This window comes from Manduca sexta, chromosome 2 (genome assembly GCF_014839805.1).
Source record: "Manduca sexta isolate Smith_Timp_Sample1 chromosome 2, JHU_Msex_v1.0, whole genome shotgun sequence".
Classification (NCBI taxonomy): Eukaryota; Metazoa; Arthropoda; class Insecta; order Lepidoptera; family Sphingidae; genus Manduca; species Manduca sexta.
The window spans coordinates 4,327,308-4,341,327 of record NC_051116.1 but is presented as its reverse complement, the minus strand read 5'-3'; the positions used below and the strand labels follow the sequence as shown (position 1 = coordinate 4,341,327).

General features: G+C 35.5%; 1 protein-coding gene across 1 annotated transcript in view; it reads right to left on the bottom strand.

Annotated features, from left to right (window-relative positions):
- Positions 1–1,936: 1,936 nt before the first annotated feature.
- LOC115451609 (irregular chiasm C-roughest protein) overlaps positions 1,937–14,020 on the bottom strand; it is a 59,831-nt gene continuing 47,747 nt past the window's right edge. Inside the window, 4 exon segments of the mRNA XM_037437400.1 lie at positions 1,937–3,252; positions 5,445–5,537; positions 7,651–7,758; positions 13,822–13,973. Coding sequence (XP_037293297.1) covers positions 3,215–3,252; positions 5,445–5,537; positions 7,651–7,758; positions 13,822–13,973 — 391 coding nt within the window. The 3' untranslated portion in view covers positions 1,937–3,214.

Here is a 14,020-nt window from a genome sequence, read left to right as displayed (position 1 = left end):
ACATAGGGATAAGTTACTTACCCTATTTACACATTTAATCTTTGCAAAAAATATAATAATAATATCAGCCCTGTATTATATATTGTCCCGCTACTAGGAACGGGCCTCCTCTACTACTGAAAGGGATTAGGCCTTAGTCCACCACGCTGGCCTAGTGCGGATTGGTAGACTACACACACCCTCAAAATTCCTATAGAGAACCTCTCAGTTATGTAGTTTTCCTCACAATGTTTTCCTTTACCATTAAAGCAAGCGATAATTGACAAAGAATACACACATATTTTTTTAGAAAAGTCCGAGGTGTGTGCCCTTGGGATTTGAACCTACAGACAGTCGTCTCGGCAGTACGTACCACACCCAACGAGGCCAACCAATTCAAGAAAGAAACATTTTTTGTCATTCCTATTTTGATGAATGTTTATCCCTCAATATTGACTCCGTCATACGGATAAAATTACTAAAAAGGCAGCTTATCACATGATTATTCTGTCCACCCTCCGTCACAGCGTGATTATACCGTTAGAGTACCTCTTACACTTTTTTATCCGGCACGTGAAAAACTAAATGAGTTTTTGATGACCACGGGCTAAGCCGGGACCGCGGCTTTGAACGGAAGCCGGACTTGAGTACGTGAATCTCTGTTCCGTGCAACTATTTTAGACTAGCTTTTACACATAGCTCTGTCTATTTATTTTGATGTTAAGGAATTGCAAAATATTAACACCAGTTGCTATAATGAAAACACTTATTACTGGTGTTGGGTCTCTTATATGCGAGAGTCCGTCCGGTACTACCGCAATGTCTATTTATGCCGCCAAGCAGTATGTAATCACTGTTGTGTTCCGGTTTGAAGGACATTGTAGCCAGTATAACTACAGAACATATTAAGACTTAACATCTCATGTCCAAGATGGCGAGCTCAACTTTGTAATTAAAGGTGTAGGATGGTGTTTCTACTGTTTATGGGTGGTTGTATTACTTACGATAAGGCGAACGGCAAGCATGTTTCGTCATTTATAGCAATAAAAAAATATTGTGCAGAAGTTGTAAAAAAAAATCAGCAGCCATATTATATCTACTTATTTTTCCACTTACAAGTATTAAATTAGAATAAATTTAATCACATGTGGCGTTGGCATCACTTTATTTTCGGTACATGGTCTATCTGTGACCTACATTCATTCAAAGTATCCTGTATTTAGATTTAAATATTTTAAAATCCAAATTCTCAATGTGGCAGTATAATTAGCGTACACCGCCATCTTGTCAACATCACCGGGACTGCAATGATCGATGCATTGACATAATTGTAGTGATAACGCACAACAATCACGCTAGATGGTGAGAAACGATACTGACTTACAATAGCAGAATTTGCGCGACACGCAGCATATATCGCACTCTTTATAAAATAATGACCCATTCCAAAATTGACAATTTGTGGGAATCGTCAAACAACCAATTTCTGTTTGCGACCTTTTAGTTTTTTCCCTCTTTTTCATGCTAAAGGTTTCATTTTTTACCTATCTTTAATAAGCTCAATTTTATAGCAACTTCAAAAAAAAGGTAGCATACAAAAATTATTTTTCCGACGACTGCCACAAATTAACAATTTTGAAATAGTTCATTATTTTATTAAGAGTGCGATTATACCACCTCCGAATAGGAATCGTCGGAGGGCCCGCGGTCGGTCACAAGCAATATCTGCCTGACTGGAAATCTTTCCCTTCCATAGAGGAACGCAACCATCTGTTCCTCTACAGCGGTGTCTTACCTATACACCGCTAAAGTCACTAACATTCTTATTTATAATAATCAAAAGTAGGATTAATTTTTAAACTGATGATTAAATATAAATAAAACAATTTATTTTTTAAATATAAAAAAATAGAATTAGTTTATTAAACGGATGATTAAGTATAAATAAAACAATTTATTTTTTAATAAAATTTAATCCTGCGAGCATTATAACTGAAAATGACAATATGCGCATGCAAATACGAAACACTGGTAACATGCAATATTTTTATCGATTTTCCATTAAATTTTTCAAACAACGTAAATTATTCGCAATGCCCATTATTAAAATTACGATGAGGAAATTTGAATTCACATTTTAATTTAATTTATGCGCAAAAACATTTTTAATTTAATTCAAACTTCCCCGAATTAAATGAGAAATATGACACGCTTCACTAAAAACTATTGCATAAGTTTATGATATAAAATCATTTTATTACAAAATGCATTATATCCCCTTCTATACAATTATCACAGTAATTATGTATCTATCGTATCATTTCACTACAAACTCAGGCACAAGGTCGATTTATTTTGTACCAAGAAATATTCATAGCGTTGTCATAAAACTGAACAATGTGGAACATAAAACGTAATGATTTTGAAAGTACCATATATGTCAATAATAATCTTATGATGCTAAAATTCTAACAAAATATCGACCGCACGCCTGAGCTCTGCAAGTTACTAAGTTGCTAGACACCATTTTGTTAACGGCTTTAAGACAAAGATGAATTACCACGGCGGGTTTATATAAAATTTATAAAATATTTTCTCTCAGTCTGTATTACACTTACACTATAAATTAAATGGAATTTAACATCAAAAATACGTTGAGCAACCTGCTGTGAACTTTGCGTAATAAATGAAAATTAAAACATAAATCAGCAAAAGCAAAACAATGCAAACTGATTGATTGCATTCAATCGAAAGAAGCGAATACAAGGTAACTATTTACATTTAATTTAAAAAAAACATACATTTATGAGCATTCTTAATGAAATTGAAACAATGAATCACGCGCTCCAATTAAATTAATCGAAAAAACTGGCGTAATTTTATTACATTGTATTTTTATGATATTCATTCCAAATTTAAAAATGAAACATTTTGATTATATCAACACGAACAGCGCAAGAATTCAATGAATTAATAATTTCAAATTTCGAATCACGAAATTATTTTATTCATTTTTAATAACCAATAAATTAAATCGTGCATTTTGAATCTTCAGACTTATGCTAAAAGTCGCTATTTACATTTCAGTCAAATTTTATGTATAATTAGGAACATATATTACAAACACCTCAAAGTGTACATTACAAAGTTCATTACGTAATAGGCGAAATTTTTAGTACACTTTGAAGCTAGAAAATATTATTTACTGTCCATATTATACAAGATATAACGCTGCCTACACGTGGGTGGCTTGCGACGGTTGGTTGCCATTACCTGTGAAAAATGACAGCAATTAGCCTAAGTGATATTGAGGGAAAAAACCTCTAGTTAAGTGACACGCCACGGATTTATGACTTAGATATTAAAATTCGGGGTCGCCAAAGTTAATTTTTAATGCGTGTATATAAATGGGCGCGCTTTTGTGATTACAAATAAAATGAATTGTTTTTAAAATTAAATTAGGTTTGTTTATTTAAAAAATACGGCATTCATTTTTAAAAATAAGGATTAAATTTAATTGTAATTTTAAATATAAAATAAGGCAAATTAATTAAAAATGTACATTTAAATTTGATGGCTTTATATTTAAAGTACATTTCTGGAAATTATCATAAAAACCAATCATTTTTTATACTAAGCCGATAAATATAACTTATTTGAATAATGAACTGTTTATTCAAATTATATTTAATTCAACAACTATAAACCCAAACACGAGACAAATCTGGAAAGTACAATAAACTAAATAGAGTTTTGGAAACCTATTAATTATTCACGAAGGCTCGTTCGGAATGCAATTAAATTTATGCGACTTGTCAAACTTCGAACGTATAAGTAAATATCGAGTGGCTACAATAGTAACTTCGCAGACATAAACTTACATTATTCATGAACTGAAGTAAAAGGTATAAGAGTTAACACATATCTAGTTTAGTTTAAGGTAATAGTAACTTTGATATTGGCGATAGCCTAATTGGTTGTGGAACAGACCGCCGAGACGAATGTCCGCAAATTCAAATCCCAAGGACACACACCTCTGATTTTTCTAAAATCACGTGTGTTTTTTTTCTGAATTATCGCTTGCTTAAGTTGGTGAATGAGAACATCGGGAGGAAACCTGCATGCCTGAGGAGTTCTCTATGAGAATTTCGAGGGTGTGTGAAATATACCAATCCGCACTAGGATAGCATGGTGGACTAAGGCCTAATCCCTCTCAGTAGTAGAGGAGGCCCCTGCCCAACAGTGGGACAGTATTATAATACGGGGCTGATATTATTATATTATTAATAGTAAATTTTACTGACAGCTAACTGATTGAAAATAACACGATTACATTTATTATGAGATGTTGAAAAATAAAAATGGCCTTTATCCTTGAAGAGGTAAGCAGAACAGCACCTAGTTTTCGCCATATGTGTTTTGTCACGCTTTTATCCTTGAAAGGTAGGCAGAAGTGGTACCAGGGCACTCAAATATTCGCCATTTGAGTTCCGTCCCATGATGTGATAAGAGGTAAGCCTTTCGCCATCGGATACAAATTACAGAGTTAAGGCTGATACTGAGTAGACAAACCCAACGTCACTTTGACCGACTAGGGATTCGAACACGGGACTCCAAAATAGTAGTTGTCTCGCTCTCAATACAACACTCCACCGAGGCCTTTTCAATTTTATTTAAATTTATTTGATGAAATACATATTGTGCTCTTTAGGTATCAAGTGTATTATTAAAGTAAAATCTATACAAATACCCGACCTGGGTATCGAACCCAAGATTCCTGGTCCACCTATATTCGATCATAAGAGCAAGTATATTAAAATGTATTTAATAACTTAATTAATCAATGTATTTAAAAAAATATAGTCACAATTTCACACAATATAGTTCTCCTATTATAAAAATAATTTTATAATTAAACAATGAAATAAATATCGACTAAACACTACACCTAAATATCATTTCAAATTATTAATTAAATGCAAATTCCCCGAATATTATTAATGGCATTGTCTGAAATTTATATATTCCACGAAATGGAATGAATTAAATATACAAATATTTGTATTCTTGCCAAAAACATTTCATTGTTTTCTGCTTTAATGATTGGTCGTTAAATTTCAAATTTAGAATGAGGCCGTTTTTTTTTATTAATTAGTAGGGCAAATGATATAGGCTCAACAGATGTATGGAATAATTGGGTGAACAATATTCATGTTATTTGGTGTATAATAATAAATAAAAAAGAGTTTGTCGGCTGTTTTCTTTATTGACTGTAACAAAGCTACTGTAACTTTTTTTTAAATTTGTGTTATGCTAACTCTTAAGGCTATTACTTTAACGATGTTTATGTTTTGGCAAATTTTAATGGCTTCTTTACTTTTAATTTATAACAAAACTTACTGAGTTTATTTACATGTGGCGCGGTTTGCAAATAAAGATATATTTTTAATTTAAACTGATTTTACCTGTCGGCATTACCACTGAGCTTCTAACTGCCGAATATGGCGGAGGTGCTGGAGTGGCAGCGGGCTTCGCTGTGTGCACTTGGTTTCCATAACCTGTATTAATAATTACAAAAAAATAATCAGCACTGACACAAGATAATATGAGATGTAACTAAAGAGTTGAGTCAAAGTAATGTACCTTCCTTAATAATATAATAAGTAGTAATTTGCTGTTGGATATATTTTATATCCGCCTGGATAGCGACTACCTTACACAAGGTGTTAAAACCCGCCATAGTGGCTCACGTAAGTATGTCACATTTCGGGTTCAGCCTGTGTATATCCGGTTTCAACATGCCGGCATAATTGTGATGACTGTCCAGGGGTAATCATCGCGTCAGTCGACCTTCTATTAGATCCTATTCCACTACTTATTAATTAGGTACAGTGGGGTCATTTTACCATGTACGTTTAACAGAGTGGATAAATTAATTGTAAAATATTGAGGGTAGATTAAAAACTTTAATCTAAGATTGAAAATGAAAAGAGATGGCGCTTTTCTAATAACAAACTGCTTTGACTGGATACAAAGAATATGCATGTATGTAAAGCAAATTATACTAATAATTTTACTAACATAGCTGTAATGAAGAAGAAACCTTAAAACAAAATAAATAAGCATCAAAACCAGGAAAGAAAAAATTACAAACTAATTTAATCTTGAAACCAACATTGAGGAGTACAAATAAAAATCCGCTTTGAAAATACTTTTTCCTGCTAAGGGATGCGATGAATGCGATGTTTAGAAAGAGCGACATCGTGCAAGTTAGTTGAATGGTGGCTTGTCGAGAGCTTGATTGTTTTCTACCACAATGCTTGAGGGTGCGTACGTAGAAAATTCTAGACGATTTTAATAGCGGATAAAAATGAGTATTTAACGCTTGGAATGAAGCAGAGAGGGTTATGGCCGCTAGATTACTGGTGATAGGTCTCTCATATGTGAGAGAGGGTAGGTACCACCGCAATGTCTATTTCTGGAGCCAAGCAACAGGGTGTAGTCACTGTTGATTTCCGATTTGAAGGTCATTGTAGCCAGTGTAATCACTGGATATAATAAGACTTAACATTTCATGTCTGAGGATAGCGGGCGCAGTAAAATACCAAACAATACTTTTTAATTCAAGGTGTTGGATAGTGTGTACTGTTTATGGCCGGTCGTATCGCTTACCATCAGGCGAACGGAAAACTCGTCTCGTCATTCAAAGCAATAAATGTTAATAATGTCGTTATTCGCGTCTCTGAATTCCACATAAAGATTTTTGATACGGATTCCATTTATTTTTACACGGGCAAAACAAAGTGATTCCATTATACCTGATGGTAGCTGGTGGCCTGATATGGTTGATTACGGAACGCGACACACCCACGAGGGCCATTTTGGTGTGTGTTAGCACCTTGTTTACGCTGTTGTGGTAATCAACAGGGGCCTTATTCTCTATCCCGCACGTTATTTTAACAGTGCGTAACAAGCACGTAACACAACGCATCATGTTTAGGACGATAGAAATTTGGCTTACAGAATACCATTCCACACACATTTCTCGAAGATAACATGACACGGCCGCGTTACGCGTTTACACTATCATACAGAATAAGGGCCCAGCAAGTCAAAGACGGTCAATTTATTTCTTACTAATTTGGAATGTTCTAAACGAATTTTCTTTCTATTTAGGTTTCATATATCTTCGTAAATTAGAAATGCATTTTCTTGTTTGATAACAGCAGTAAGAACGATAAGATAATCTTGTTAACCATCTAATAGAGCAGAGGCACCTTTTTTACTTTTTTTCTCGATTATTACTGTAGTACAATGGTCGCTATCCGATAGAAATATGCTACCGTTAGCAGTTGTTATTTCCTTTATACGGAAGAATTTAAGTACAATATAATCTCAGCCTTATAAAAGTTGTAGAAGATCACTAGATGCGGGCCACTTCCAATAGGTCGATCTGGAATTGGGGGAGGCTCATGTTCAGCAGTGGACATCCTGCGGCTGATGATGATGATGATAATCTCAGCCTATGTAATAAAAATTTACCTACTAACTCGCTTTCCTGTACCTAAACTTCCAATATAAAATTGCTATGGATTGCAAAGTTCTTTCTTCTTTTTCCTTCAATAAGTTAAGGACCTTTGTCGAAGCCCTTCTTGAGCTAAAGTTACTTACCAGTTGTGCTGTTCCTCAAATAAGGGTTGCCGTATGTTGCAGCGTATCTCAAGTCCACTCCATGCTGAACCTTCGCGTTCGGCTGAGCGTAGATAGGCGCTGGTGGGCCTAAGAAGATAAAAAATTATTAACAACCAGCTAACTAAACAGACAATATTATAGCGCATCGTCATGTTAAACAGTTTGCAAATAACATCCGGGGTTGTATACTACATGGACCTTGTAGAAACTAGACGGAATTTCCGTGCTTTCCGGCGTTTTTGCCATGCCCATTATAATCAAATCTAACAGCTCATGTGATAGGATCCTTTCGTTTAATATTTATTTATGGTGCTTTACAACTAGCTTATCTAGTTGTGAACCCTATACTTGAGGTTAAAACGCCTCTTTAGTTCACCATTTTGTCTCATGCTTTGCTATGGAGGGAAGTGGACAATAAATATTTACAACTCCCTTCTGTCTATCTGATTAATTTCGTTGCCGGATAATGACATATTAGTTTTCCCTGAGACTCGCCGAGCTTCACTGCTCAGTGTCATAAAATGCGTGCCATTGCTGGTCCTGGCTTACAGGAGTTGTAGTGGTGGGTGTGAGGGCTGGCAAGTGACTAAACAGACGCTGATCTTAGCTATGAATATTTAATTCAAACTGCGGCTTTTCGTTTGATTTCTATTCAAAACCATTTTGGGAACTAAAGTATTTCAAAAATCACATTCGTCAAACGCGCGAAATATCAAAAATGATAAAAAACACACGTAGTTAAATTAAACGTTAAGTTTTCGGAGATTTTCCTTTATTCTGATAAATTTACTTAATTTCTGTTTCCGTAAGAACCTTAGGCAAAGTATTAAATGAAAATGAAAAATGAAAAAAATGAAAAAATCTTTATTTAAATAAAAAAAGGTACAGAAAAAATTTCCAGAGGTTCTCAAATTAGGCTGAGCCTGTGTCTTGAGAAACCAATTAAAATTACATGAAATGGTTTGTTAAGCGCGAGTTAGAGAGCGTCATGTGTGTGTGTGTGTGTGTGTGTGTATGTGTGTCTGTGTGTAAGTGTAAGTGTGAAAGAGGGAAAGTTTAAGTGTGTCATGTGGTAATAGGGTTAATATAGATATAGAGTTATCTAATTCTGGATTACGCAGTGCAAAAGAGAATTTGTAGAATACCAATGAGAGTTAATAATATTTTCAGTCGCCTCGTAGTTGAGATTAAGGAGTACATTCCTAATTTTTGTTTTTGCTTCATTAAGAGTACAGTTCTTGACATCACAGAGTTTAACTATAGAGTTATAGATTGAGTGGTGACTAATCCAGGGGAATCTTTCGGCAAATTTTGTTTTAGTGGTGGGAATAGGCAGCTGGAAAACACGCTTATCCCGTAAGTCAGATAGAGATTCAGATTTTAGAATATTTTTATGGACAACTAAAGAAGTGGATAAAATGTAGAGCTGGCGAACCCGTAACACATTAGCTTCTTTATACAAAGTGTCTGTAGGGAATCTATAGGGTTTGTTGAGCATCCTCTTTAAAAAAGAGCGTTGAGCTCTTTCTAGATTTAGAAAAATGGTTTTATTCGCGCTACCCCAAATGTTGATGCAGTATGTTATAATAGACTGACAAATTGCAAAGTATACTTGTAGTAAAGTGTTTATATCGGCACAAGTGCGTAGTTTAGTTATAATACCCGAAAGTTTACGCACTCTATTGGACAAGGTAATGATGTGGGGTTCGAACGTTAAGCGTTCATCAATTTGGATACCTAGATACCTGATTACGTGGGTGCGTTGAATTTTGTCACAACTGCATGGAAGGAGAGGGGAGTGGTTAATGCGTGGACAAGAACAGATTTTCAAAGAGTTGAGGAGGAATTTTGGTTTGGAAGCGGATGTCTTGTGAAAACAGATAAACTTCGTTTTATTTGTATTTAACGTGAGTAAGTTTAGTTGAAGCCAATTAAATATAGAATTCATGCCCCTTTCAGCTATTGTAAGTGTTCTGGCCCAATCAGTTCCATGAAATAAAATTGCAGTATCATCAGCATAGCAGATGATCTCTGAAGACTTGAGGTGGAGATCATGAATATCATTCATATAAATGAGAAAGAGAGTAGGGCCAAGAATGCTACCTTGCGGAACACCATAAATTACAGGCATTTGATTACTGCTAAGGCCGTCTAATTTAACTGTCTGTTTACGATCAGTAAGATAGCTTCTAAACCATTCCCAAGCTATACCTCGAATGCCCAGCAGTTCCATCTTGCGGAGAAGTATTTGTGTGGAGACAGTATCGAAAGCCTTGGCAAGGTCAAGAAAAACCCCAATACAGGAAAAGCCATTATCTAAGTAGGATGATGTTAAATTACTTAAAAGTGTTACAGCATCTTGGGTGCATTTGCGTTGACGGAATCCAAATTGTCTATCAGAGAGAATATGTTGTTTTTCAAGAAATGCAATTAGACGTTTATTTATGATTTTTTCTAGGAGTTTTGAGAAAACGGTAAGGAGTGAAATAGGTCGGTAATTGTTGGGTATATTTTTCGGTCCGTCTTTGTGAATTGGGGTGACAGAGGCTATTTTCCAGCACGCGGGGAATCTACCGGAAGAAAGACTCAAGTTGAAGATAAATGTAAGGGGTGATATAATGCAGTTACTGATTAATTTGACTAACCTATTGTTGATATTGTCAATACCAGGTGCTCCATCAGGCTTAAGCTGTTTAATTAAGTTATAAATTTCAGTTTCGTCAGTCGGGGTTAGGTAAAGGGAGTTTGATAAGTTATTACCTATTCTTATTTTCGAGACTAAACTGTCAACGGTAGCATTCATTTTTGAAAGGGTAGTATTGGCTAGGTTTACGCCTACGGTAGAAAAGTAGCTGTTACACATGTCAAGTGATTGGGATGCACTATTTGCACAAGTAAGTAAATCATTTGCGTTATTGTCTTTGGATTTAAAATGGCAAATTGATTTAATGTTGGACCAGAGTTTTTTTTGGATTATGTTTATTTTGAACTAACGATTCCTTCTCATAATTATTTTTAATTCTGCATAAAAGATCATTACAGAAATTTTTATATCTTTTGTATATTTTTTCCAGGATTTCGTCTTTTGGGAACTGTCTTGTCACACGGTAGAGGTGATCACGGTGGCGCATACAGCGGAGAAGACCGGGTGTAATCCATGGGGACAGATTAACTTTACTCCTACTTAGACGAATTGTATGCGTGCAATTAGCAACGATTGAAGCTATGGTAGTGGTTAAAGCTGAAGCAGCGTCATCTACACTAGCCTCACAATAAACATTATTCCAGTCGCAAGTCTTGAGTTCATTTAAAATTGCCTCGTAATCAATTTTATTTGTAAACCTGTTCTGAGATTTTTTTGGTTGGGTTATGTTTAATACCGATTAAAGCAGCATAGTGGTCAGTGATGTCTGTTTCGCATACTGCACTAGTTATTTTATTTTTGGATCTAACAAATATGTGGTCAATACAACTTTTTAATCTGGTAGGAATAGTGATTGCTGGAATAAGTCCATGAACACTGGCTAGGCTCAGGTAGTCAGTTGCGTCTATACCAACATTATTAGAAGGTAAGATATCTATATTAATATCGCCTGCAATTGCTAGGCAGGGTTTATTTTGAAGTTGGTTAAGGGTATTATCTAAAGAGTTAAGAAAGTTGTTTAGACATCTGATAGAAGGAGACCTATAGATTCCAAGGATTGTGATCACATTCGGAATATCTACTAATAAGCAGCACGCGTCCGAGAAAGAAGGTTCTGATACATTAGCAGTCCAAGTATCTTTAACATATACCACTACTCCGCCATTTTGGTTTATGTTATTTAAGGTAGAGTAACATGAATAGCCGAGTAATTGTCCAATAATTGTGGAATCATTTAAACGACATTCAGTTAGTATAATTGCGTCAAAAACTGTGTTTAGCCGCTGTAAGAGAATCGTAAATGCGTCAAAGTTTTTTTGTATGCTTCTAATGTTGAGTGTTAATAATTTAAAGCCATATAGTTCTGTTATCACCTCAGAACATGTCTCTGGTGAAATAGTTTTGCAATTGATATCTAAACAAGAGTCTATATCACTGGCTAAGTCTATTCTATCCATGTTTATAGTTTGGTTTTAACGTATATATTTGAATTGCAGTACGGGTAATTTTTAATAAATGATTTTCTAATAATAAAGATATCTGTTACATGGCTTAAACAAGGAACACAATGAAGGCTTTCGCTTGTCGAGTAAGGAAATTTTGTATTAAGCTTCAAGTGGATTATTATACTATGACATTGTGTAGTAAGGATCGAAATCAATAGTCGGAAGTTGTTCAAGGACATGATAAACAATAAACTTTGGGTACGAGAATTATGAGAATTGTCTGTATCCGTGAAGAGTGATGGATTATGCAACGGGCAGCCAAACATTTTTAGATATGTGTTTAAGTAATGTGTAGTAGACAAGTGAAGTATTGCATTTATGTGGTTACACTTATTCTTGAAATAGTGACAATAAATGAATATATTAAAATAAGACAAAAATAAAGTAATCTTAAAACTAACAACGTAATTATAACATGAACAAAATCTGAAGTATAAACAATAACGAATGTTTACAATAATTGGAAGGTAACTTAAGAATGAATTAGCATATGGTATATTTAAATCGATACAATGTAGCAAAGTGAAAATAATAATACATGAGGAGTGAGAGCTGGATAACATTAATATTTTAATATGTATGTCGTAAATTAAATGGTTTAGGAGAAAATTATGATTACGAGTAATTAAATTAAAGGGGTGCGAAACACTGAAATAAAAAATAAATCTGTAGTTAGGAATACTGATTAGGCTCCGTACTAGTGGTGGGATCTTTTTTAGTCTCAAGAGAATTGCCTCAGAAGATACTCTCAAAATAGAGCTGGTTTCAGATCTGCGCATATATATACTACCATTTGACGACCAGACATATTTAAAATTAAGATCTTTGCCGATAGAACGTGCCTTACTGAAGAGTATTCTATTTTCTTTAGTTAAGTGTTCGTTCACAAACACTTTGCGTGAGTTTCCGGGAACTTGAAGCATTTCTGTTGTAATACCGCGGCGGACGCGGGCGGCTCGCAGAAATTCGTCGCGCGGAGCACGCCGTGTCATGGTGACAATGATGGGGCGCGGACGTTCTAGGGCTCCAGGCCCTCCGCCACGCAGACCGACTCTCCGTATCTGGTCGATATTTTGAGAATCCATCTCTACTCCTAGCTTTACCGAAAGAACAGAAACTATTTGAGGTAAATTCTCCTCTTTATGTTCTGTGATACCCGAGATTTCAATGTCTTTTAAGAATTTTTCTTGCTTCTGGGCGGCCAATTCTTGTCGAAGTTCGGATACTTCGCAACGCAGATTTTCAACTTCGGTTTTATAGGAATCCAACTCCTTAAGTTGTGTTTTTACGTCTTGCAGCTCTTTCCGAAACAGAAGAATGTCATCCGTGGTTGAGTTAAGAGAAGCTGTGAAGCTACACATTTCTCGTTGCATAGCAGAGAATGCCTTTTCTAGTTGTTTAAGTGTTGTAGTGAGTGAGAATATTGCATCGTTATCTTTGATGCGCACAGGCTCCGAGCATACGGGTGGGTCAACCTCAGGGGATGGCTTAGGTTTTTCAGTCGAGCCACGACAAGGAGTTGAATCAGAGCCATTTTCGCGTTTCTTCGCTTTACATGTCGGTTCATGTTCGCATAACTTAAAAAAAAAACAAATTCGTAAATAGAACGACTTAATCGAATGAAATCGAAGTCGTTCTCAAGTTATGTCATGACGAAGGGAAATAGAGATTTATTTTTTTATTTATAGGTTTGTCTATAAATAGCATTTGGTCCGGATTCTTCGGACTTCATAACAAGAAACTTAATACCAGGCAGCTTTGATAGATTATTTAGTAGATGTCTTGAGCCTATTTCAGAATTAGTGAGGCTAGCGACGCGGGGGATTGCGTGTAACAACTAACGCCGAGCACCAGCTCGGCGCGAACTGTTTTAAAACTACCTTAAATACTAACTTCATTAAATACAGAAAGTACCAGGAATTTTCAAATTATGTAATTTCTGTATCTTGGGGAACCATGATTGCATGAGGACTTCATTAGAGATTACCCATAATTTCTTACCTTCACCAACTGGCAACCCCAAGTTGTTGATCGCGTCAGTCTCCTCGGGAGACTTCGTTCGTTGTAAAGTGTTGTTTTGCGACTCGTTGCCCGCCGATAGAGGGAGCGTTGACGCCGTATCGATGCTCCTGGTTAGGGAGCCTTGAAGGGACCTAGGGAGAACAGGGATTTAATCTTCGTGGTGAGCTTAAGAAGAAGT